Source organism: Arvicanthis niloticus, chromosome 23 (genome assembly GCF_011762505.2).
Source record: "Arvicanthis niloticus isolate mArvNil1 chromosome 23, mArvNil1.pat.X, whole genome shotgun sequence".
NCBI classification, from domain to species: domain Eukaryota; kingdom Metazoa; phylum Chordata; class Mammalia; order Rodentia; family Muridae; genus Arvicanthis; species Arvicanthis niloticus.
The window spans coordinates 40685566-40708688 of record NC_133430.1 but is presented as its reverse complement, the minus strand read 5'-3'; the positions used below and the strand labels follow the sequence as shown (position 1 = coordinate 40708688).

Here is a 23123-nt window from a genome sequence, read left to right as displayed (position 1 = left end):
AGTTACATAGTTGACAATGGTTGCTTTGATGCATGTATGTTAGAAACATGTTCTATCCTTTTGTGTACGTCCAGTGGTGGCCTAGAACCTTCATAACACTAAAGCCGTAGCAATTGGTGGTCTTCAGCAATGAACCCCAAGGTTTCAACCTATGAGCTATCTCCACTGAATGGGACATGATTAGTGTCACTGAGGATGTGATATCTGCTGCACTGTAAAGAAAGGGAACCTTCACTAGCAGACTCAGCCTCTCAGTGGCCTCCACAAGTCAGTGTTTTGAGTTTGTTAGAGCTTTGGAGGGAAAACAGAAACACTTACTGAATACAGCAATGTGTCTTGGGTAGTTAATAGACGTGCATCTAAAATCTCCTTTCCCTGTCATCTTTGAGCATTCGTTAAGCAATCAGGGTATTTTCTCCACAAAAGAAATGTTGATGAATTCACCTGGTAGAATTGCCTTTGCTCCAAGTAAACAGTGGGCACATGTAGGACTTTCTGGGATGCTGCCCATCTGCACCAAGAGCTACTCCTCCCGTGTAAGGTGCACAGAGTCAAGGGACTTCCATCTCTTACATAATGGCTATTCTCTGTACCTGTTCCATAATTAATGCAATGTTACTTCGTGTACACTACCGTCACTTCTATTTGTATTGTTATTTGTATCACATTTTTTACTGTTATGTCATTAAATCATCTCCCCCCCCCACCCCCGCTCTCATTTGTGGGATCATCAGGGATTTCCATCAGGCACTCACACAAATTGCCTTCCAAAGGTGTCTTTCTATGATAAGAAGTTGTCCAGCTGTTTACAGCTCAAAAAGTTATCCAAGGATTGGCAACATCAGCACCACCTGGTAGCTAGTTCAGACTGCAGCATCTTGGCGCCCAATCCAGACCAACTGAACCAGAATTTGCATTTTAACAAGACCCCAAGTGATTCAGACTCACTAAATATGAGGATAAATTAGTCTTTATATCCAAACACAGAGCTGAGGGATGAAGAAGCCATCAGTGTAGATGGTCTCTCAGATGCTGCCTTGAAGGTACTCCTTAGGTCACTATTTAAATCATTCATTTACTGGTTGAATAAAAGGCTGTCAATATGATTTCTTTTCACCATGTGCTACCAGCTGCAGTAAAAGAACATCATATTTTGGAATCAGTCAGAAAAGCAGCATCTGGTTTGAAAAATCTGCTAAATCTAAAATATTCTATTCTGGAAGTCATTCTGGTATTTATAAGTGTCCTACTTTGTCTCTCTGTTGCTCTGATAAAACACTGACCAACAGCAGTTTGGGAAAAGGAAAGGACTTACATGCCTTACAGTTTCTAGTCTGTCATCTAGGGAAGCCAGGGCAAGAGCTCAAGCAGAACCTGGAGTCTAGAACTCTAGCAGGGGCTGTGGAGGGGTGCTGCTTGCTGGCTTCTTCCCCATGGCTTGCTCAGCCTGTTTTCTTATACATCCCAGAACCACCAGCCCAGACGTGGTACCAACCACATTGAGCTAGTCCTCCCACATCAATCATTAATCAAAAAAAAAAAAAAAAACATTTTCCCCACATAGATTATAGGCCAATCTGATGGACTGAGTGTGCCTCTGGGATTACAGGAGCACAAAACACCTTTTTACACAGGTGCTAGGGATCTGAACTCAGGTCCTTATGCTTGCACAGCAGACACTTTACCAAGTAAACTATTTCACAGGCCCCTTGCTTGGTGAGTTCTAGTCTCATTTCTGAGACAGTAAAATAAAATCCCAGTCCAGGCTTTCTGCAAGCTGGTCTTCCCTTACATAAAAATGGTTCTGTGGTAATAACCAAACGCTGAAGGAGAAACCCCTGGTCTAAGCCTGCTTACCCCTCCTCCCCTTGCTCGAAGCTTACACCCTTAAAACTAACAGATCCCATCCATGGACCATTAGCCCCTTGGATCTGCTCTGAAGTTGGCTCTGGCTTGTAATGCTGAAGTTGGCAGGCAGCTTCTATTGGACTTTCTCTCTCATTTAGAGCTGTTAATGTGTCCAAAGGGAGAAGCTTCATTTTGGTCTCTTGAGCTTCCTCAGACAGGTCCTACAAGCTGAGCAAAAATGTCTTCCTGAAACATTTTAATACCAGATGTCTTAAGTCTCCTAATCCCAAACTGCCATCACAGTTTTAATTTTGATGACCACATTACAAAAGGAAGTGGAAGCTGTGGGTTCAAAACATCCTGGAAGCTTGAGTCACCTAACTTTGATGGCTCATGTCTCCATGCAGTGGACAGCAAAGCCGAAGAGCACACATGGTCTCCAGGTGGGAAGACCATGTCTATCAACAGGGTGAAGCCCTACTTCAAGTGCTTGGTTCTACAAGTGGACTTCCTAAAGATAATTACTTTGGAGCACGACCATATACTTTACTCTGTGTGCATACGGTGCTTTCAGAGGCCACGTGTTCTCTCAAAGGGTTGTGAGTTGGATTTGTGGCTTTACATTTATTCCTTGGTTGTAGTCCAATCTTCAACATCACTAAAAGACAATGACCACATTCACCTCAAGAATATCAATCTTCCTGTTAAATCAAAACAGATTTTCCCTCTCTCAGCAGATATTAATTGAAAATAGCTTCTTGGCTTGGGATGGATGTCATGCCTACTTCTCTTCCATGGTGGAGCTTGGGATCAAAAGCACTAAGCCAGCAAGTTCATAGGAGGCTTGCTTTATCTCTGATGATGAAGGCTTGGAAGGAGGTTGGACTAACCCTCTACAGCCTCCACACTGGGGAAGTGTCTGCCCTGCGCAGTGCCTCAGCTCCCTTGTTCTCTCCATTCCTTCCCTAGCTACGTGCTTAATCACACCTGACTGAAGAGCTTTAGCGCCCCCTGTAGACACTCCAGGATCACAGCAACTAGCCATGGAGCCCTGACTGCCCAACACACCACTCCAGTTTATTCTATCCATAAAATTAAAGGAAGATGATAGTAGCAGAAATACCTGAGGATCCATCACGTAAATAGAAAGATTTGTGTTCCAATAGATGTTCCATTACAAGAAAATCTCAACAGGGTCAGGGAGGTGGCTCAGCAGGTAGAAATGCTTGCCACAAACCTGAAGACTTGAGTTCAATCCCTAGGGCCCACAAGTAGAAGGAGAGGACTAACACTCTTGAGTTATCTTCTGAATTACACACATACTCCATGACACAGGTATACATACATACACACATTCCATAGCTCTGAGACACACATACACGCACATATATGTGCATGTGTACCCACGCTCAAATAAAAAGTAAGTGTAATATAAATTTTTTAGAAAAAAAAGTTGAATAACTTGTTAAAGAATTGAATAAAATGTTGTTTTTAATAGTTTGCTTAAAATTCTGAAGTAGAGAACCAAGAAAGATTGGAGTATATTATTTCGTTTCTTTGTTTATGGTTCTTTAGATAAGGTCTCACCACATAGCCTAAGCTAGCCTCAAACTTTTAGTCCTCCTGCCTCAGTCTGCCAAGTGCTGAGAATAAGGTATATACCACTAATCCTAGCACTAGGGGTATATAATTTTGAAGAAAATATATTTTGAATGAATGAAAAACTTTATGAAGTGCAATTTACTTTATCAATGTGCATTATTTTCTGTCAGATATGTAGCTTGTTATCTCTCAAATAATTTTATCAACTCAAAATGCAATCAATCTGATGAACTAATTGGGCCATCACAGATGAACTTAGTACTTTCCCGATGTCTTGTGAAAGATGGGAAGCATGAATTACCACTTCAACCAGGAGGTGTAACAAAACCAGACGCGAGATGAGCTATGAGGGTGTATATTGTCGTATGAACCCATCATGAAGTACATATCTGTAATCCAGGTGCTCCAGAGGTAGAGACAGAAGGATCGGGAGTTCAAGGTCATCATTCACACTGCACAGAAAGGCCAGCCTGGGTTACATGAGAGTCAGAGTCTGTCTCAAAGAGAGAGAGCAGGGAAGGGAAGGGAGGGGATTTATGTTCTCCAATCAAAAATGCTCTAGAGAAAGGAACCCTTACTCCTTACCTTCCATTAACTACAAAATAAATGTCCTTCGGAATAAGAAATTTCTGAGCTACCATTTATGCAGAGCTGCTCTGGGAGGCCCTGGACCACTATCCTCAGCATCCATTTTCACATCACCTAGAAAACCAATGCAAAGCCATAACCCTCACCTCTGGTTTCTTTTACTCTTCTGCCGTGTTATTTTTTCTCTTGATCTGTGCTACAGAAACCAACTCCTTCCTGGGGTTATACAGGAAATCATGTAAACACTCCAATCTCCACAGGACTGGCCAACCTCCAGGAAAGACAGAGATGCTAATGGCCTGTCTAACATCCATCAGTTCGGATTGTTCCAAGCAGGAATGACTTAGGAGGAACTTTCCCCAAAGGTATCATGCCTTAGTAGAACATGGTTGATCTGGTCCAAGAAGCCATGCGTGTGTGGCTTATTAGCTGTGTTGTTATGGGCAAGTGACAGGGACTGTGTTGGCTTTTTTGCTTCATCATCTATAAAACGGCACTAGTAAAATGACCCTAATATGGTTGACACAGACTGACAAAGTAAGATAGAGGAGTTGGTTCAGTCAGTAAGGTGTTTGCCATGCCACCATGAAGACCTGAGTTCAATCCCCAGAACCCATGTTTACAAACTATCTTGGCTGCCTTGTCGGGCCTCAGTGGAAGAGGATGTTCTTAGACTTTATGTGCCAGGGTGAGTTGGTACCCTGTGTGTGGAGGGGTCCCCTTCTCTAAGGAGAAGGAAAAGGGGAAATGGGGAAAGGGGAGTGGGAGGGTGAGACTTGGAGGAAAGGAGGGAGGGGGCTGTGATTAGGATATAAAATAAGAAATAAATAAATTAATGAAACAAACAACAAACAAGGAGGATTCAGTGGCCATTTTGTAATTCCAGCCCTGGAGAGACAGAGACAAAAGAACCCCTGAATCTCCCTGGCCAGCCAGCCTAATGAGTAGGCTGCAGGTTCAGAGAGGGACCTCCCAAGGAACAAGGTCCACAGCTCCTGAGAATTGACATCAGAGGCTGACCTCTGGCATTCACTTGCACACAGGTGTGTTGTGTGTTCTCATGCGAGCAAACACACAAGAGCATTCATAATTGTGAAGTTGTATAAATGGTAACAGTACGTGCATCTTCATTTCCGAAACAGTGCTTTGAACGAAATTAGAGTTGATAAACATTTGTGGAAAAGAAGGCTGTGGAATGGAGAGAGGGGAAAGACACTGTTCTAAAGCCTAGCAGATATTTTCCCCCTTTTCCTTAGTAATCTTCCTGATTATAATATATAGTTACTGCGATCTTTAACCCCATGGACTAGCACTCCACTGTCTGTTAGGAAGTACCACACACTCTGCAGGTCACAGGCCTCTGGTCACCATTGTAGTTCTGATGTCTGCCACAGGAGTAATGTACTTTCTGGCTCTGATATAGCTACATGTCACCATCTGGTCCCTGCAGAGTCCTGTCACCTCTGCGACACCTAAAAGCCCAGTTCCACAGCAGCATCCCCTGGTCTAAGAGGACAGTCAGCGTGAAGTTTTCTGTGGTGAGCACACCCTTCACTGGGGCAGCCCTTGTTTCTTGGATAAAGAAGGTGTCTTCTAAACCTCTCAGGTGAACACAGACAGCTGGTTAAGTCCTCCGTCCCATGGAATAACCCTGTCCTACGCAGGCTTGTCTTTAGGGCCTCAGTATTATGCCAGGGTAGTTAAAGTGTCTTCTCTTCATTGATAGAAGCCATAATTTCCCACCATGCTTGCAGGAGCCATGCCAACACCACACCAGGAAAAGATCCCAATGTTCTTACCACACTTACACACCCTGAGTATTCCTCCATCTGGGTGTATTCATGCCTCTCTTCCCAGTGCACACCCATTACCAAGTACCTTCTACCCATTCCTCTGGTTTGAATTATCCAGTAGCTCCTTCTGTCCAGGCCGTCATTCCTCCCCACCAGAGAAAGTCTTTCCCCTGATTATCTAGAGCAGAGCTTCTCTGTGTTCCGAATGGTGTGTCACTTTAGTGCAGTTCCTCGTGTTGTGGTCACTCCAACCATAAAAGTATTTTTGTTGCTACTTCATAACTGCAATTTTGCCACTGTTATGAATCATAATGCAAATATCTGTATTTTCCAATTATCTTAAGCAACCCCTGTAAAAGGGTCATTAGACCCCTTAAGGGGTCATGACCCACAAGGTTGAGAACCACTGGTCTAGAATCTATGAGTTTGTGGGAACTGGTATTGCAGCTCATTTGATAAAGGACTTACCTAGTTGGCACAAGGCCCTGGGTTCAATATCCAGCATCACAAAACTGGATGCAAAGGCATACAGCTAATACCCTAGCCCTTAGGTGAAAGAGGCAGGAGCAGTAAAATATAGGAATAATGGACACTGATTGAGAAGACAGTATAACAAAATAACACCCTCCTGAGGTCCTTCATGTGGCCTCCCGGCTGCTCTCCTCTGGCAAGGAGAAGCCAGCACGCCTCTCTGCGGAAGACCCTCAAGAGCACCCATCTGATTGTTCCCATTCAAGTGTCTGTGTCTCTGTCCTTCCTTATTAGGACCATGAGTAAAAATAGAAGACTCGCCATGGTGGCAGAGTCAGCCTTTTAAATGAGTGACTAGACCACTCTCTCAGTTAAATCTTAGATCTGATTCAGCTTTGCCTCTTCAAATGGAGCTTCCACACCATGCCCGAAGGCCTTCGTCCATATTTTATAATCAGCTAATGCCACAGACCTCGGAGGTACCACTCTCCAGCCTTCATATCTCTCAAACATTATAGATAAGGTATTATCGGACACAAACCTCTCTGTATCCCATAGCTGTTCCCATCAGGAAAACATCCTTAGATCTGTTTCTTACCCTCTTTCAACCTGCTTCCTAGATGACCAGCATTTATGGAGGACCAGATCAATGGGTTCCCTCAGTCTCTGCTTTCCCATGATTCCCATTTGATTCAAGGGAATAAAAAGTGGCTGGAATATTCCCCACTCCTCCCATGTCTGTTTGTCAAATCGCTGCCCCCATCCCACTAACAGCCACAGCTCGTGCGGGGCACCTGCTCTGCTGCTGTGCTTCCCTTGGTATTTGATGATCATATCCTTCCCATCACTGTACCCTAAGGTTGGCCACCAATTCCAAAGCACCAGTGTGTCACCCCTCCTTGTTGGTTTATTTAACACTGGTCAAATGTGTCACTTATTTCCTGACTGAGTTGTTACTAATGCTGTGTCCATCCTTCCTGAGACTGTGGCGAGAGGACTAACCCCCAGAAGAGCCAGAGGGAGGGCCTTGAAATGTAAGGAACCCCTGAGCCATCTGTGACCAGCACCCACTCCTAGCAGAGACAAAGCAGCTTCTCAAAGCGACTTCCTCTCCTGCCAACACCTCTGCTGCTACAGGCTGGTGTGGCTTTTGCTCAAGTCCTTTGTCCCCAGACATTAATCTCAGCATTCTAGGGCTTGACCACAGTCTCAGCCTTTGCTCTGTAGATTTTCATGGACTCACTAATCCCTGCTTCAAGGAGCACTCAGGCCTCCCAGCTTGGACCTGACAGTGGCGACAGATGACAGGACCCCTGGCTCTCGTGCTGCCATGAGTCATCTGATCTGTGTCCCTCACTAAATATGAATCCCAAATCGATCCTTCAATCAAAAGAACCTCCAACTTCCAAGTACTTTCCTTTATTGTCATACCAAGCAAACCAAAAAAGACCTTACTGAAAGTTTGTGTGAGTTCCAGTGACAGGGACCACGCTTTATTGACACTGTACCGATGCTCCTGGCATATAAAAAAAGAACAAAGGTAAACTCGACTCCCCAAATGCCAAAGCTACAAACATTTGCATAAAATTGGAGTTTAAAAAGGAGGTCACAGAATCAACTGCTCTAAAGACTTCAGAAAAAGCAATCAAGCACCAGGCGGGCACACCTCCTTCCTCTGAACAGACAGGGCCATCTTACTGCCGCAAATACTCCGGATTCTGAGTCTAATAAATTGCCATTTAGATTTAAAATATGCTAAGCAGGGAAGGGCATTTGTAACTGGTTGCCTCACTGTGGCTGTGGGGGAACACTCAAACTGGGAATTTAGTCTTTGGTGTTTTTAAACCTGGATGATAGCTCTTAATGGTGCTTTGTGAGGTTTGTTGTTGTTTGTTTGTTTGTTTGTTTGTTGTTAATTGGCAAGCAGACACTTCCATAGAGAGCTTGAGGGAACTTAGAGAATTTGCTTGGGAGATGAATCAGGCACATCAAAACACCTTTTCCTAACAGTCTGGGCTGTCCTTGCCTCTTGTTTAGGTAATCACTTGGTTCAAAGGGAAATGGGGCGCTCTCTGTAAAAACACTCACGGATGGGCATCCTTGTGAGCCAGAAGGAAAGCACTTTGGTTTTGATCATCCTGCCCTTTAATCATAAATCCAGTCCGAGCTCCATGGCAGAATGTGGGGATTTAAAGGCTTTCCACCGCTTAAGGATATCCAACTCCTTCAAATAAACGGCACGGTATCAACAGAACCTGGGGGAGAGTTGCAATATACAACACACTTTCCAAAAGTCAAGCGAAGAAAACTGAATTTGCAGACATATGAACCAGAGAGAGTACTCTGCAGAAGGGCCAATACTGTTTTACATTTTCAGCCTAAGTGTGCTGCACCTGGACCTTGTGCCTAAGCTGGGTAGAGGAAGGCAGGTAACTTGGGTTGGCCCAAACCAAATGCAGGGGATACAGCAGATCTATTCCTGGGGCCAGTGGATGTGTGAGGCTTGGGCCGCGAGCTGTGGCGACGCTGGCTTCAGATGGTCTCACACTCAGTGGTGGCAGTGGAACACGCCCCGCAATCACATCGGACAGCCATCGGGTAGGTGTAGAAGGGGTCAACCCCAGGGGCACAGTTAGGCAGCTTCACTGTCACCTGTCTGGTCTCATTGTAGGTACACACTCGATGATGGGCTTCAATGTAGGGAGGCTCCAGAATGGGTTTCTGTCCCCACGGGAAGAAAACAGGAAAAACATTAGAATACAGCATCTGCTTCCTGTTCTTGGTGCCAATCATCACTGGCTGTTTACTTACATACTGACTCTTCCCACTATGATTAAACTTCCGAGAGAAGGAAGTTGCTTTGCTCGCTACCATGTCCTGAGCTTCCACGGAAGTCCGCGAGCACAGGATGCACTTGGTAAATATTTAGCAAACGAATAATTGGTCTCCCTCCTCCTACCATTACCCCCTACAGAATGTTTACAACATGAGTGAGCCTTTTAAAATACAAGTCAGTCATGGCTCACCTCGGCTCAAAGCCCCGATAATTCTCCATCTCACTCAGGGTAAAACATCACAGACATTAGGATTCTTCTCAAGTCCCTGCATTTTCTCCCGGTTCTCTTATTTCTGATATTTCCGCTATGGTCCTGGCCTTGCCAATACTGTCTCCAGCCTCCAGTCACAGTGGTCTCTAATGCTTCTTTAGAACAGGAACTGAGGGTCTTTGCATCTGCTGTTCCCCCTGCCCAGAATACAACACACATGTGCATACACATGCACACACTCCATCACCAAACTCTTAGGATTTTGTTCAAATATCGCCTCATCCACAGCACACTTTCTGCTCCTATTTTAAATTACTTCAACCCACCTCCAAGCCCTGGCGCTCTCTGGTCCCTTCCTGTTTGGTTTAGGGGTTAGTTTGCTATGTTTGTCCGTTCCACATACCATCTCCTGTATCTTACTTTTTTGCATGACATTACTCCTAATGTGGAGACCAAGCTCCACTAAGTCAGCCACTGTTCTCCAGTACCCAGCCAGGCTGGTACCCAGGATGTTTGCAATAACTACTTGCAACTGAATCCACAAAAGACAGCAGAGCCGAGGAGCTTCCTGAATGTTCTGCTGTAATGACTGGGAGGGTTAGTTCACTTCCTCCCTTTGCCTTTTATAAACCTTGACTTCAAAGGTAATTCTGTTAGAGGAAACACAGAGATCAGTACAGAGCCTGCAGCCAGCCCCACTGTGCCTGCCCTGCTGGAGACCTAGGGGAAGCTCTTAACTCTTCCAAGCCCTTGTTCCCCCTTCTATAAAGCAAACCACCTTTGCTAGCATTGGCACAGAGCAAGACAAGGTGATGTGTGCAGCAGACAAGCCCCGGCAAAAGGTCAGAGTTCAATACACGTAGTCAATGGCTCTTCTGAGTGCAATTATAAGGATGTAATAATGAATTAATAACAGTAATCTTTCAGGGAACAGTCCTTTTATTCTGAGAAAAAAAAGGTAGAGAAATTAGATAGCTAATGCATGCATCTATACATGGGCACAAACAGATGCACACACAGGCACATACTTATATAGATACACGCACACAGATACATAGAATAAAGAGATGATACATACATATCTCCATGCATAAGCACATATATGCACAGGCACACACACACAAGTGTGTGTGTGTGTGTGTGCGCTCGTGTGCGAGTGTACACCTATAGATGACAGGCAAGCCAGCTCAAGATGAAATCCTTGCCTCAATATTATAAAAATAGAGACCTCTCTTTCTACAAGGACCAGAAGGAGGAGCTCAGTTTCTCTCTCTGTTCTGTCTTCTTACTCTCAGGATTCTGGGATTCTAGAAAAATTGAGTACTCAGTTAACTTTGTATTTCACTTTTTTTTTAATTTTATAAATCTGTCTCGTACAGTATTTGGGGTGGGCTTAGTTCAAAATAAACCTGTTATTGATCTGAAATTCAAATTTATCTGAGTTCCCTACCTATATTTTAAATTACACTTCACTTCAGATTGTGAGGTCTAAGGTGGAAGGGGGTTAATGGAGTTTTGAGTTGGTTGGTTGGCTGGTTGGTTGGCTGGCTGGTTGATTGGGGGGGGCAGAGTTGTTTTGGCTTTAATTTTGCTAAGTCTGTCATCTTTGAAGCTCAGGTCGTGAGAAGTCACCAGTTTCAACAAGAGTCATGTCAGCTGGTCACCATGAACACTCTCTAGTTAAGCCACCTTTGAGATTTGTATACCCACTCTAAATGAAAGGCCAGACAGAACTGAGTATAAAGGAACTGAACAGATCTCGCACTGGACTGGAACAGAGGGGGAAGAGTTGTGGCAGAGCCTGGGACTAGGCCTTCCTCAGCGTGCAGCTCCCGAGTTCTTCTGGGTAACTGCCTGACTTCCTCACAGCTGAGAAAATACAGGAAGGAGATGTGGTCACAGGTTTGGGCCAAGAATTCATTCCAACTTTGCACTGCCTCTCTCTGACTTTGCAGCCATTCCCCCTTGACTCCTTCCTTGTGATCGTTACAATGGTTAAATTGTAGCACCTGACCTCCTAGAAATGGCCCCAAACACACAGAACCATGGAAATTACATTACAACCTCAATAGCCCTCTAGAAAGGAGCATCACCAGAGTTTCCAGACCATATAGAAGAAGCCAAATAATTGTATGATCAGCTATTTAAAGCCCAGAGGGAAGGGCAGGGCATGGCAGGGCAGGGCAGATGTGACAGCTTCCCCTCCATCATGAAACTTTGAAATCAAGGAGCTGTCCCTGAGGACACTGCCATCTAAGCCCGCTGGACCACTCACCTCCCAGGTCTTGCAGCGGCCCCAGCAGGCATCTGTGGTGATACGAAGTCCCCTGCAGCCTGGCTTCTTGGCCATGAAAGTGAATTCCCTCACAGCGCAGCCCACAAAAGTGTGCAGGTTCCCACTGGAGCTGCTGAGGACAGAGTCAGGGCCGCCCAGAAGGAGGGCCATGACACCAAGGACTTGGTATACCAGCTTCATGCTATTCCCAGGGAGAGAGAGGAAAAAAAGTTGAACATACCCGACTGCTCACAGTGGTGCTGCCCAGTGTTGGCCACTCTCAACAAGGCCTTGCTCTTAGCATTACAGGAAAAAAATGAGCCAGGGAAATGACCAACTCCAACAACATCTGCCTAACTAGCTCCAGTAGACAGTCAGTGGTTCTCTCTAGACACCCTACCCGCAAAGGAGTCTCAGGCTTTTCTTTGGTGAACTCCTGGAGCTGATTTATACATAAACGGAATTTATCCCAGTGAAAAAATAAGAGGACCACCAAAAGAAATGTAGAGCCTAAAATAATACACGGAAACACATACCTTCTTTTTACCCAGGTCCAGGGTATGCATGTGTCATGCTAGAGCTTAGCACACATGTGCATTTTTAGTGTCAAGCAGGAGGAATGAACGGGAGAGGCAGATAAGTACCAATAATGGTGTGTCCTGGGTATGTTGTTGCTAACCCAGCCTACCATACAGAAGACATTATAGAACCTGGCGCCTGGTGTGGTAGTCACTCATAAAACGTTTTCTGTTCCCCATCCTCTGCACTATGCTATGCAAAGTCTCAGGCTGTGGCTCGGTTTTAAAGCAAAGACTGGAAAGCTCACCACAACCTCCTATGAAGTCTGTCCTGTCTGGTTCTTGGTCCTTTCTGGTTAGTAGCACACAACGGGCCCCTTCCTGGTTGCCCACTGCACAGAACACACGTGTATAGAACTTCCAAGGTCAGTACCACTCAAGAAGAGCTGCCTTTCCAAAGCTGCTCTCACAGTTCCTACTGGTATGATAGGTCGTCATATGGACGCCATGGGCTTCTCCTCAGGAGGAAGGACTTAAGAGATGGAGAGACACATACCTGATTCTGTTGGAGTCAACTCTTCTTGAGGGGCTGACACCTGCACCCCAGGCTTTCAAAAGTTGCAATGAGTGGAGAAAGTTTGCTCTGGGTAAGTGTCTCTCTTTCCTGTTATCAGGCTGCCTGATTACTCAAATATATAGGGAAGGTCTTGTCAATCAAAACAAAAGAGAGGCAGATCCTTACAGGAACTACTGAGCACATCAAAGCCGTGGAGTATAAAGTCAGTCTCTATTTTCCAAAACTGGTTCACTTCAAGGGTGGTGTTTTGTTTCTTGACATCACCAAATGAAACAGAAAGTTGCCTTGGTGGGTGACATAATCCTGGAGAGACAATCAGAGGTAGTTCACCTGGTTCTGAGAGAAGAAGTGCCCTGGAACAAATGGATCAAAGTTTCCCTCATAGTAACCATGGCCTGCCTTTGAGACCGTAAGCCACTAGCAACTTTTGGCAAGTCTTTTCTTTGCACTTACAACACTGAAAAACAGGAAGATAATAGTTCTTACTTGGAAACAACATGGCATCTCTACTGACAGACAAAAAGAAGCTTTGAAAGTCTTTAAAATCATTTGACTAATAACATTAACAAGATCTTTAAATGAATCACACAGGAAAATATAGAGCTATTGGAAATAGTTAGCTTCATATATGGGAATTAAACACTACTTTAAATTTTTTTCTATAAGCTTTTAGGGATTTTTTTTTTTTTTACACAAGTCAGGTTCTTGTTCTAGAAAGTCATCTGGCATTATGATTTTAAAACTAAAGTAAACCAATATTTATCTATATGTACTGCATAGAAGGGCGTTCAGTGATGCTTTCATGAAAATGTCATATAGTTCTGGTCTTGCAGAACCTAAAGCAGCACAGTCCTTCTGAATAGGGGTGTGGTTTATATTCCATTCTACAATAACAGCCTGTAAACGGATTAGAAAGCTACTTGTTTGTGGCCCTTCTTCTGGGTGTTCTAAAAAGTAAATGAAGCAGACATCTGTGCCCTCAGGAATTTACGTTTCACAGCAAATCACGATATACCCAGAGAGGTTCAAGATGCATATTATTAAATGACCAGTGACACAAAATAAAGAAATTAAAGCATGTTCATTTTCTACACAGAAAGATTCTTAAATAAGTACGGCCTTTGTTAAAGGTTTGCTTTTCCAGAGCACGTAACAACAGTCAGTGAAGCCATCGGTGTTTTGCCCATCCATAGAATCAGGTTATTTTATAGATGATAGCAATGGGCTTGGACAGAGGACTTTCTTCAGTCCTTCAGCCTGCTCACAGAAGAGCCAGAGCCAGGACACTGTGCAGACAGACAGTTCACCTGGCTTTGATCTTTCTACGTTGGTGGGCCAAGGGATAGACAGCAAATAGGAACAGCTCTCCTGAGCAGTATTCCCACGCAGGCCCTTTAAACTTGGCACATCCATCCTGGCCTGTAATCTCACAAAATACAGACAGCCAAGGGAGACCAAGCGCCACCTTCTCCCACAGACCCCAGCTGCCTGGTAATGCAGAGTGCCCTGGTACCAGTACCTTCCACATCCATCAATGACAGCCCACTGATGACTTTTACAGTTACCAAGGATGTTTCCATGTGGTAGCTGGAATCTACTGGACCCTGACATGTGTTATCCTCAGTGATTCAGCCATACTGTAAAGAAGTCTCATTTTCTCTTTTCCTTTTGCAAGAAATGGGTACTCAGTTATTTTTTAACTACCTACTTCCATAGCATTTAACAAGACAAATGGGTTTCTCTAAACCACTGTAGTCGACAGGAGTGTCTGTATGGCCTGCTGTGTTAAGGTAACTACAAGCAGTCAAAGTAGAGGGGGGATAAAAAGAGGGATGGTGGTTGGGTGCCATGTTTTGTCATCCTGACATTATGCTGTGCCACATGTCTCTGCAGGGACAGAGCTTGGGAATGTGACTGCAAAGGCAACTTTGAACCCTGAGTTTTCAAGGCACATCCTCTCCCACTGAGGCCAGACAACGCTGCAGGGCAGAAACTTAGTCCAACTATGGTGGTTAGACCCTGGGCCTTTGGAAGCACCCAGAGCAGTCCTGACCAAAACGAAAGTGCTAAAGATATCACAAAGGTGGGTTTCAAAAATATCCTAAAGCAGTGGTTCTCAACCTGTGGGTCACAACCCCTTTGACAAACCTATTTCCAGAAATATTTACATTACAATTCATAACAGTAGCAAAATTGCAGTTATGAAGTAGCAATGAAAATAATTTTGTGGTTGGGGGTCACCACAGTATGAGGAGCTGTGTTAAAGGGTTGCAGCATTAGGAAGGTTGAGAACCACTGCCCTAGAGAGTCATAGTTTTTTTTTTTTTTTATTTTAAATCATCCTAGTGTAGGCATGAAAACAAACACGTAGAACAATGGAATAGAGGACACAGAAATAAACTCACCCGTCTTCAGCCAGCTACCAGTCACAATACCAAAACCAAAGGCGGAGAAAAGGTGGCCTGCTAACAAGCAGTAGTGAGAAAGTTTAACGTCCATATGTGGATGGAACACTGAGATTAGATTCCTAGCTCTCACCCTGTACAAAAATTACTCAAACTGGATTAAAGTGTTAATGGAAGACAAGCAGCTTTCAAACTACAAAACATAGCAAAACATCACAGGGGTTATGATTTTCTAAGAGGATTCTGCTCAAAAAAAAATGAAAACAAAAACAGCAAAGATTAAAAAGCCTTTTTTTTTTGTCTTCACAGCAAAAAAAAAAAATTATTGGCAGACAAATGGGCAGCTTATGGGGTGGAAGAAAGTCTTCACCAGCATTTAGTCCTGAGAGAGGACTAGCATCCAGAATACACAAAGAACTCAAAAATGACAGAGGATCAAAGAATCTCATCATTAAGTGGATGGATGATCTGAATAGACACTTCACAAATGGCCAATAAAAAAAATAATAGCAATCGTCAATATCTTTAGGCACTGGGAAAACTTAAATCAAAACTACACTGTGATTCTATCTTACCACAGACAGCATGGCCATCACCGGGAAAACAAAGATAAACAGGAAATGTTAATGAACATGTCAGGGAAAGGAGACACATAGTGTTGAGAATACGAATTAGTCCAACCACTATGGAGAGCAGGAGGAAGAGTCTGCTAAAATCTAAAATAAAATCTAAGCTAAGCTAAAAAACAGAATTCCCATATGATCCGACCATCCCACTCTTGAGAATACACCAACAGAGTCTAATCATCACACAACAGCCATCTCTGCATCCTCACGCATACTGTGGCACTATTTACAACAGTGTAGACATGAAATCAGCCCAGATGCCAGTCAAAGAAACTGTAGCATAGATCACAGCATCAGAAGGTACCACAAGCTTCAGAGGAAGAAAAACCAATCAGTTGTCTTACCCAGACATAAAGCCTTTGAACCACAACAATGACCAGCCCAGCAAGATGTCCCTAATGGTTCAATAATGGCACTTTTGTCTTGGGGGTACTCAACAACTGTCTAATTAGACTTAAGGCTTTCTCAATAGAAGGGAATTCATACCAGGGACTGTAAACCTAGCCAACTACCCATGGCAGTGGAGATCATAAACCCTAGAGAAGAACCTACCTTTTTCTTAAACTGACATAATTCCTAACTGTATTCTAAATACTTATATTTATATCCACAAATAAATATAGATCTTACCAAAGAAGTTTCTTTTTGCCGAAGATAGAAGTTACTACAGAGATCAACAACTAGTCAAAATACTAAGAATAAATGACCATGGTGTGCCAATCCCAGCTGGTACATCTACAATATAACACCTGAACCTAAGGTTCAGGGAAAATCTGCATAGTGGCAACACTAGGTGACATGCCATTTACAGGAAACCTCACAAGGCCACACCCCTAGATGAAGAGCTATAGGAAATCAATGGCTACTGGGGGGGTGGGGGGGGGAGGATCTGTTTTCTCCAGGGGTGAGCCTCCTGAGAGGTTATCTACTCCCAGATGGTTAGATGTAAACTCATGTACATTGGAGTGACAGTAAACAGACTCATAGGTTATGTGCACGTGTGTGCATACATGTAACAATAAGTAGTTAAAGGGGTAGAGTCCATGAATTTGAGGGAGGGGAATATGGAGGGGACTTGAAGGAGAAGAGAGAGGAGCAAAGCGGCATGAATATGGTACTCATGTATGAAATGCTCTAAAAAAAAGTTTTAAACAAAATTTTAAAAGAAGAGACACTTTGATATGTGTCTCTGTTTTTGAGCAGTGCTTTGATGGCATTTTGAAGCACGGTGATCCTGTGTGGGTCATGATGCCACAGCATCTTGGCTCCTCACAGAGCACTCGTGGGTATCCCCAGCTTCACAGCAATGCCTGCTGCACCTGTGAGACGCAGACCCAAGCCTGGTTCTTCCTGTGCAAAATGAAGAGATCACAACAAAGAAAGTAAAATGAAGACCATGAGCAAGCACCTCACAGGGCAAGGAAACCCAAACATCCAGGAAGTGTATGATGAGATACCTCACCTCCTTAGTAAGGAGGGGAGGGGGACTGCAAATCTTTGTCTCCTCAAGGAGGCTTCAACCTGTGGAATGATGAAAGGGTCTGGCTTTTTTGTCTGGCTTTGTTGACTTTCTATTTTCAGAACCAGATGTTGGTGGCTGCAGATCTATCACTCTCAAAAACCCAGAACTCCAAGTGCTCCATGTGGTTTGAGAGAAAATATCTGGGAGTTCCTGGAGCGTATTCATTAAGCCAACAACTTCGAAGCATAAAGAGGACAGCAAGGGATAAAGCACTCACTGGTCAGTCCAACTTGTTCCCAAGGCAACCATGTGCTTGAGACAGGCACCCTGCCTCCAACAGAACTGCCTTCTTTGTACATATGTTTGTTTGTTTGTTTGTTTGTTTGTTTGTTTTGCTACTTATAACATCTATGAAAGCAAGGACCTCATCTGAGCCATTCACTAAATTCATTGTATTGCCAAGTTCATAGAAAGAACCAGGTATGCAGTGTTGGAAAAGCAAATCATTAAGTGGGCTGGAGAGTTGGCTCAGTGGTGTAAGAACACTTGCTATTCTTACAGAGGACCAAGATTTGGTTTCCAGCACCCACAACCACCTGTAACTCTAGTTCCAGATGATCCAGTGCCCTCCTCTGGCCTCCCTGGGCACCAGGCATGAACATAATAGACAAACATATACACAAGCAAAACATGCATACACAAAAAATAAAACCAAATTATGTTTTAGATGCCCCCAATCCCTCTTGGGACCTCTGTCATGTCATCTGTGGGATGTGACCTTCTTGCTTTATATGCGGTATGGTTCTGAAAGAAGGTGGGGGAGAGAAAAAAGAAGGAGGGCTTTGGGAGGTGATTACATAAGGCTCCAAGGTAGACACTCCAAGCTTGAATCCTTATTTTATAGGATTCAACCAGGAGATATCTGCATAGTCACCACCTGTCTCCTACTCTGGATGCTTTTTCATCTCAAGCCTGTCACTGAGAAAGCCATCACCAGATGTAGTCCTTAATCTTACGTTTCCAGAACCCAATCCTAATGCCCCCCCCCTTTCTTTATAAACATATATCTGTGGATTCAACACCCTCTTCTGACCTCTTCTGGCACAGGGCAAAGATGTGAATACATACATACAAACAGAACAGACACTCATGCACATAAAAAAATAGAATAAATATATCTTCTTTCAAAGATTTGATCAAAGTATGTTTCCACATTGCTTTTCAGGGTGCCTGTTTCTTAGTGTGCAGGCAGAGAATGTCATTTCCCTCTCTTTCTGGGGAAATGCATCATGTACCCCCCCCAAAAAAAAATAAAAAACTGCCAATAAAATACTGCGCCATGCCAAGAAATATTAGGCATATCCTGATTTCAAAGATATTGGATGTCACATGGTAGGTGTAAAGGAATCTAAGATTAGAAGAGGCAAATCTGAGGGGGGGTGGGCTGTGAGTTCTTAGCAGCATTTGGAACCAGAATCCTGAGGGGCTCAACTTTCTTCCCTAGTCAACACTGGTCCTTTGATCTGACACCATAATTAATGTGCTTTTTCAGCCCAAGCAGCAGATGAGGTTGACAGTTCCATTTAACCCTTAAGGTCCAGTTTACCATAGCTGGAAAGTCGGTATATAAACTTCACACAAGGTAAGTTTGTGTGAAGAATCAAGCCCGCTGGGCCAGCCAACACATTATGAGAGCCCAAGTTACTCCACAGGCACTAAACTGACTGCTCTGTCACTTACAAAGACATCCTAAGAGGTGAGGAGCAACCCTACTTCACCATGGTTCCCTGCTGCTCTCAGAATGCACATTCTCTGCCCAGGGGTCAAAGTCATTACTGGCATGCCTCCTGTGGGTGATTTAAAAGCCACAAATGAAATTACACATTTTAAGGAACTAACAGAATCAATCACTTTCTACAAACAGATACAAGCCAGGTCAGTTTCAGCCCTTACAAAGTTGGAGATTGCTTTTCCTATCTCTTATTTGCAAGGAAGGAAACTTCTGAGCTCACAAAATGAAGATGAATAGTGAAGACTTTCAGAAGAAATTAATTTTATTGGAAAGTCAATTCTTCTTCTGACAACACTAGATATTTGTGGGACAGCTCTTGGTGTTATTGACTCAAAGAGATAACGTTTGTCCTCGATGATGGTGCCGTTGCTATGGTAACATCTTTTAACAAGACTAAAAATAATGAAGCCTGTGTCTAACTTTGCTAGGACAAGTCAAGCCTTTCTCCAGAACCATCTGAAAGAAGTATCTGTCGGCTGCCACAGATTTATTTTGAATTAAGGGGCATGTCATTTAGGGGCTGAATTGTTTTTATTTCCGCCTGTTTCCGCCTGACTCCGCCACTTCTAGATATCATGGCTCTGCAGGGCACTGCAGGCACATGTCTAACCAAGAGGAAGAAAGATGAGTTTAAAGAAAGATGAGTTTAATGAGTCACAAAGAAGCTTTCTTTATTGCAAGCGCATCCTGTATTCTCCTTGGATCGGGTCCACAAGGCTTCTGGGTCCCCAAGCCGTTCTTCAGTAATTCCACAAGGAGTCTCACAGACAATGGCAAGATTGTTGTTAGCTACATTTGGAATCGATAGAACTCTATCTGGTGAATATCGACTGTATTCAGAAAGGACTCGGGCTCTTGGCCCCATAGTCTTCACGAATGTGCCTATGTGTGGAGAAGGGAAGAGACGAGACTGACTACTCTGCCCAACACTCATTACTTCACTTCACAGGTCTGAATCAAGAGCCTACTATGTTTCAGGCATTTTCTCCCTTCCTCAATTCACAGGTATGAATCAAGCACCTACTGTGTGCCGGGCTCTTCCCCCTTCCTCAATTCACAGGTATGAATCAAGCACCTACTGTGTAACAGGCACCTTGTCCTTTTCTCTTTCCTTCTTTTCCTTCCATATTTTACTGAGCACCTCCCTGAGTGTTACAGTTACAATGAGAACACATCACCATGTGTTATGAATAAAGCTGGGAACCTGATGATGTGCAGTTGTTCCTTGGGATTGAAACACTCCCTTCTGGAGGGACAAAGGAGGTTGCCAGACTCACAAAACTCATGAGAAACTTTATAGACTCAGGAAAAGCACAAAGCATACAAGATCAAGTCCCTTTCCCAGGTTAGATAGTATGGAAAATGCAAGAAACACATGGAATGACCAGGTTGCAGTTACTAAGCAATTTAGAGACAAGTCTTTGTTTAAATAAAGTTTTGGTAAAATGCATAGAGCATGAATCATTTACCCTTATAGACCCCATACAAAAACATTTCTAAGAACTGGGATTGCCATGTGGAATTCCAGTACAATTGGATAGACTGTGGAATATTATCTTAGTTCTGCACCCATCCACACACTTTCCCTCCATGTGGAAGATGACCTATTACCCCAGATTCCTCTCATTTATTTATCAGTGGTGTTTTAAGGTTTTGTGAATGGGTTCTAGTACCTTTCCAGACTTAAGATCCAATGATATTTCCCTTTTCTTTTTTTGCATATCTTACATCCTTTTCTCACTTGTCAGCTGCACTCCGGACTTTTTTTTTTCATATTATTTTGTTGGGATACTTTTATATAAGAATCTAGTCATCTGGATACTAATATATAATCTAACCCTTTCTAGCCTCTGTGGGCATCCCCACTTATGTTATATGTGTGCATGCATACACATAACCACATACAATACACATAAATAAAAATAAAACTTTTTCTAAAGTACAAATGTGAAATACCATAGGAGGCAGCAGGGAGAGGAGCCCTTTCGTCCCAGGCAAAGGCAACAACATGTAATGAGGAAGGGTCTTTTCCTGTGCATTGCTATATCCTCAAGGATTATAGCTCTGCCTGGATGACTAATTAATTACTGAAACCATCTGCTGAATGAATCACTAAAGACACAGCAGAGAGGATGGTGAGGTTCTGGTTCCTCATAGCTTGGAAGAATTCCTCATAGCTACAGAAGAATCTTAGAGCACAGGCAGCAGGTAGGGCAGGGGCTGGGTGCTATAGGCGACCCTATAGGACACAGTGAGGGCATGGACTGGACCATCAGGAACAGGTGGCTCCACCACCAGCTTCAGCTGATAGATGCCATTCAGGATGCACCCCCATGAAGCTGAGACATTGACAAAGAAGGAATTCAAGAGCATGGACATGGTGTGGTTTCCAGTAACCACACTGTAACTCTCACACTGAGGTGAGAGGTCCAGTAATTGACCTAGTTACCAAAGTACCAGAAATAAAATTGAATCTATTTAACCTTACATGCTCATGTGTTAATATGTAATCTTTGATGAATACTGGTGTACTGGTGGGTTGTGTCTTTTTGTTTTGTTTTTTTCATGCTAAGGTCTGAGACCTTATAATTCATAAAACATCACATTCAAGCTCACCATTAGCTCGAGGGCTTAGAGCTACATGAGGGGCAATCACGATGGGTGGTGTCCAGAGAGTTTTCTTCTGTCTAAATCCTCTTCCTGTGGCTTACCTACTCATTTTTTCTAACAGCCTATGAAGTATTAATATCAAACTCTACAAGAAAGATGAAGCTCAAAGATGTTAAAGGAGTTAGGCATGGCCTTCCAGCCACAGAGCAGAGAGCCAGGATTCCAGTTCTGCTCTGAGTTTGAGCATCATGGGTAGCTGTGGGCACTCGTCCAGTGAGAAACCACAGCCTGCACTAAGGGTGTCACTCACTGAATCTACCTTAAAGAAATAAACAAGATACTGGGCTTTGGTCCAGAGATGCTTCTTATAGCCGGCTGAGGCCAATGCACACACTTGTAACTGACCTAAAAACCAAGAGCAGATGTCAGTGGATTGGTCAAACCTAAACAAAACACTTGAGTCACCTCCTCCAAGGTACAGGGGACATCACAGAAAAGAAGGGATGTAAGAGCCAGAGGACGGGGTGGACAATCAAAAGATGTCTCCTGACCATGTCATTTACAAACCCACTATGCCTGTGGTGACCCGAATCAAACTGAACCTGCCAAGATTTCACCATGGATGAGAGAGGACATGAGGGAGCCACTCTGTGAAAGGCTGCAGTTGACGGTCACTGCGGGAGAGGATACCATTTTCTTCAGTGGTGTACCCACTGACAAGTTGTCCACGCTCCGGTTAATAACACTCCACTCATGTTTGTGTAAGCATTCTTAATTCAGCTCAATGGGCCACACACAAAAAGATGACTTGTGAGTAGGAAGGGGAAACACTGAGAAAAACGGTGTTAGCAGAAGAGGGGATGAGGGGGTAGTGGGGTGAAAACAACTAAAATTCACTGTACTCATGAAACCATCAAAGAATTTTATTTAATAAAAAAAAATTAAAAGACAAATAGCTAGGTTCTTGCCAACTGAGCCTAGGACAATGACACACAAGAAAACCTCTACGTTTAAGGCAGCAAGGAACCCATGCATGGGAAAGAGCCTTTTTAAAGACTTTATCAAAATGCTTATTTATCCAGAATCAAGATTTCTGCTCTGCCAAGCTTAACGACTTCTCTGAGAGGCCAGGCTCTGGAGTGTGCCTTTGTGGCTGACTGAATCACCGCTGAAGAAACTGCATCAAACTGAATCAGAGTGACAAATGCCTCCCAAGTCGAGATAGCCTTGACATTCAGTGAACGATGAAGCCAGAAGAAGAAGCAACTCCAGAGAAGAGAAACTAATAAAAATCAAAAACATTGGGAGAATCTCATCACGAAGCATCCAAGTGGAAAAAACTCAGCACCTCAGGCCAGACAGGCGGAGGCTAAAGTGTAGGAAAATACAATAAAAGGTCACAAAGCCATGACAGCTGGGAGCACAGTCACCAGCAGGATTTGTAAGACTAAGACCTTTTCTGTCTGTGCCTATGGCTTCCTGGTTCTGGAATCAGTGTCCCTTGGGATC

General features: G+C 43.7%; 1 protein-coding gene across 1 annotated transcript; it reads right to left on the bottom strand.

Moving 5' to 3' along the window:
- Positions 1-7957: 7957 nt before the first annotated feature.
- On the bottom strand, positions 7958-11825 carry Gphb5 (glycoprotein hormone subunit beta 5). The gene is made up of 2 exons (XM_076920905.1): positions 11625-11825; positions 7958-9023 (listed from the first exon to the last, which is right to left on the bottom strand). Exons 1-2 carry the CDS (start codon positions 11823-11825, stop codon positions 8835-8837), a joined length of 390 nt encoding a protein of 129 aa, XP_076777020.1. The 3' UTR covers positions 7958-8834.
- Positions 11826-23123: the final 11298 nt, after the last annotated feature.

Bases quoted from the DNA above. Each gene is read 5' to 3' on its own strand.
- Gphb5 (XM_076920905.1), bottom strand. From the start codon at position 11,825: ATGAAGCTGGTATACCAAGTCCTTGGTGTCATGGCCCTCCTTCTGGGC. The intron at 9,024-11,624 runs GTGAGTGGTCCA...CCGTGGGGACAG, and splicing joins GCCGCTGCAAGACCTGGGAG to AAACCCATTCTGGAGCCTCC.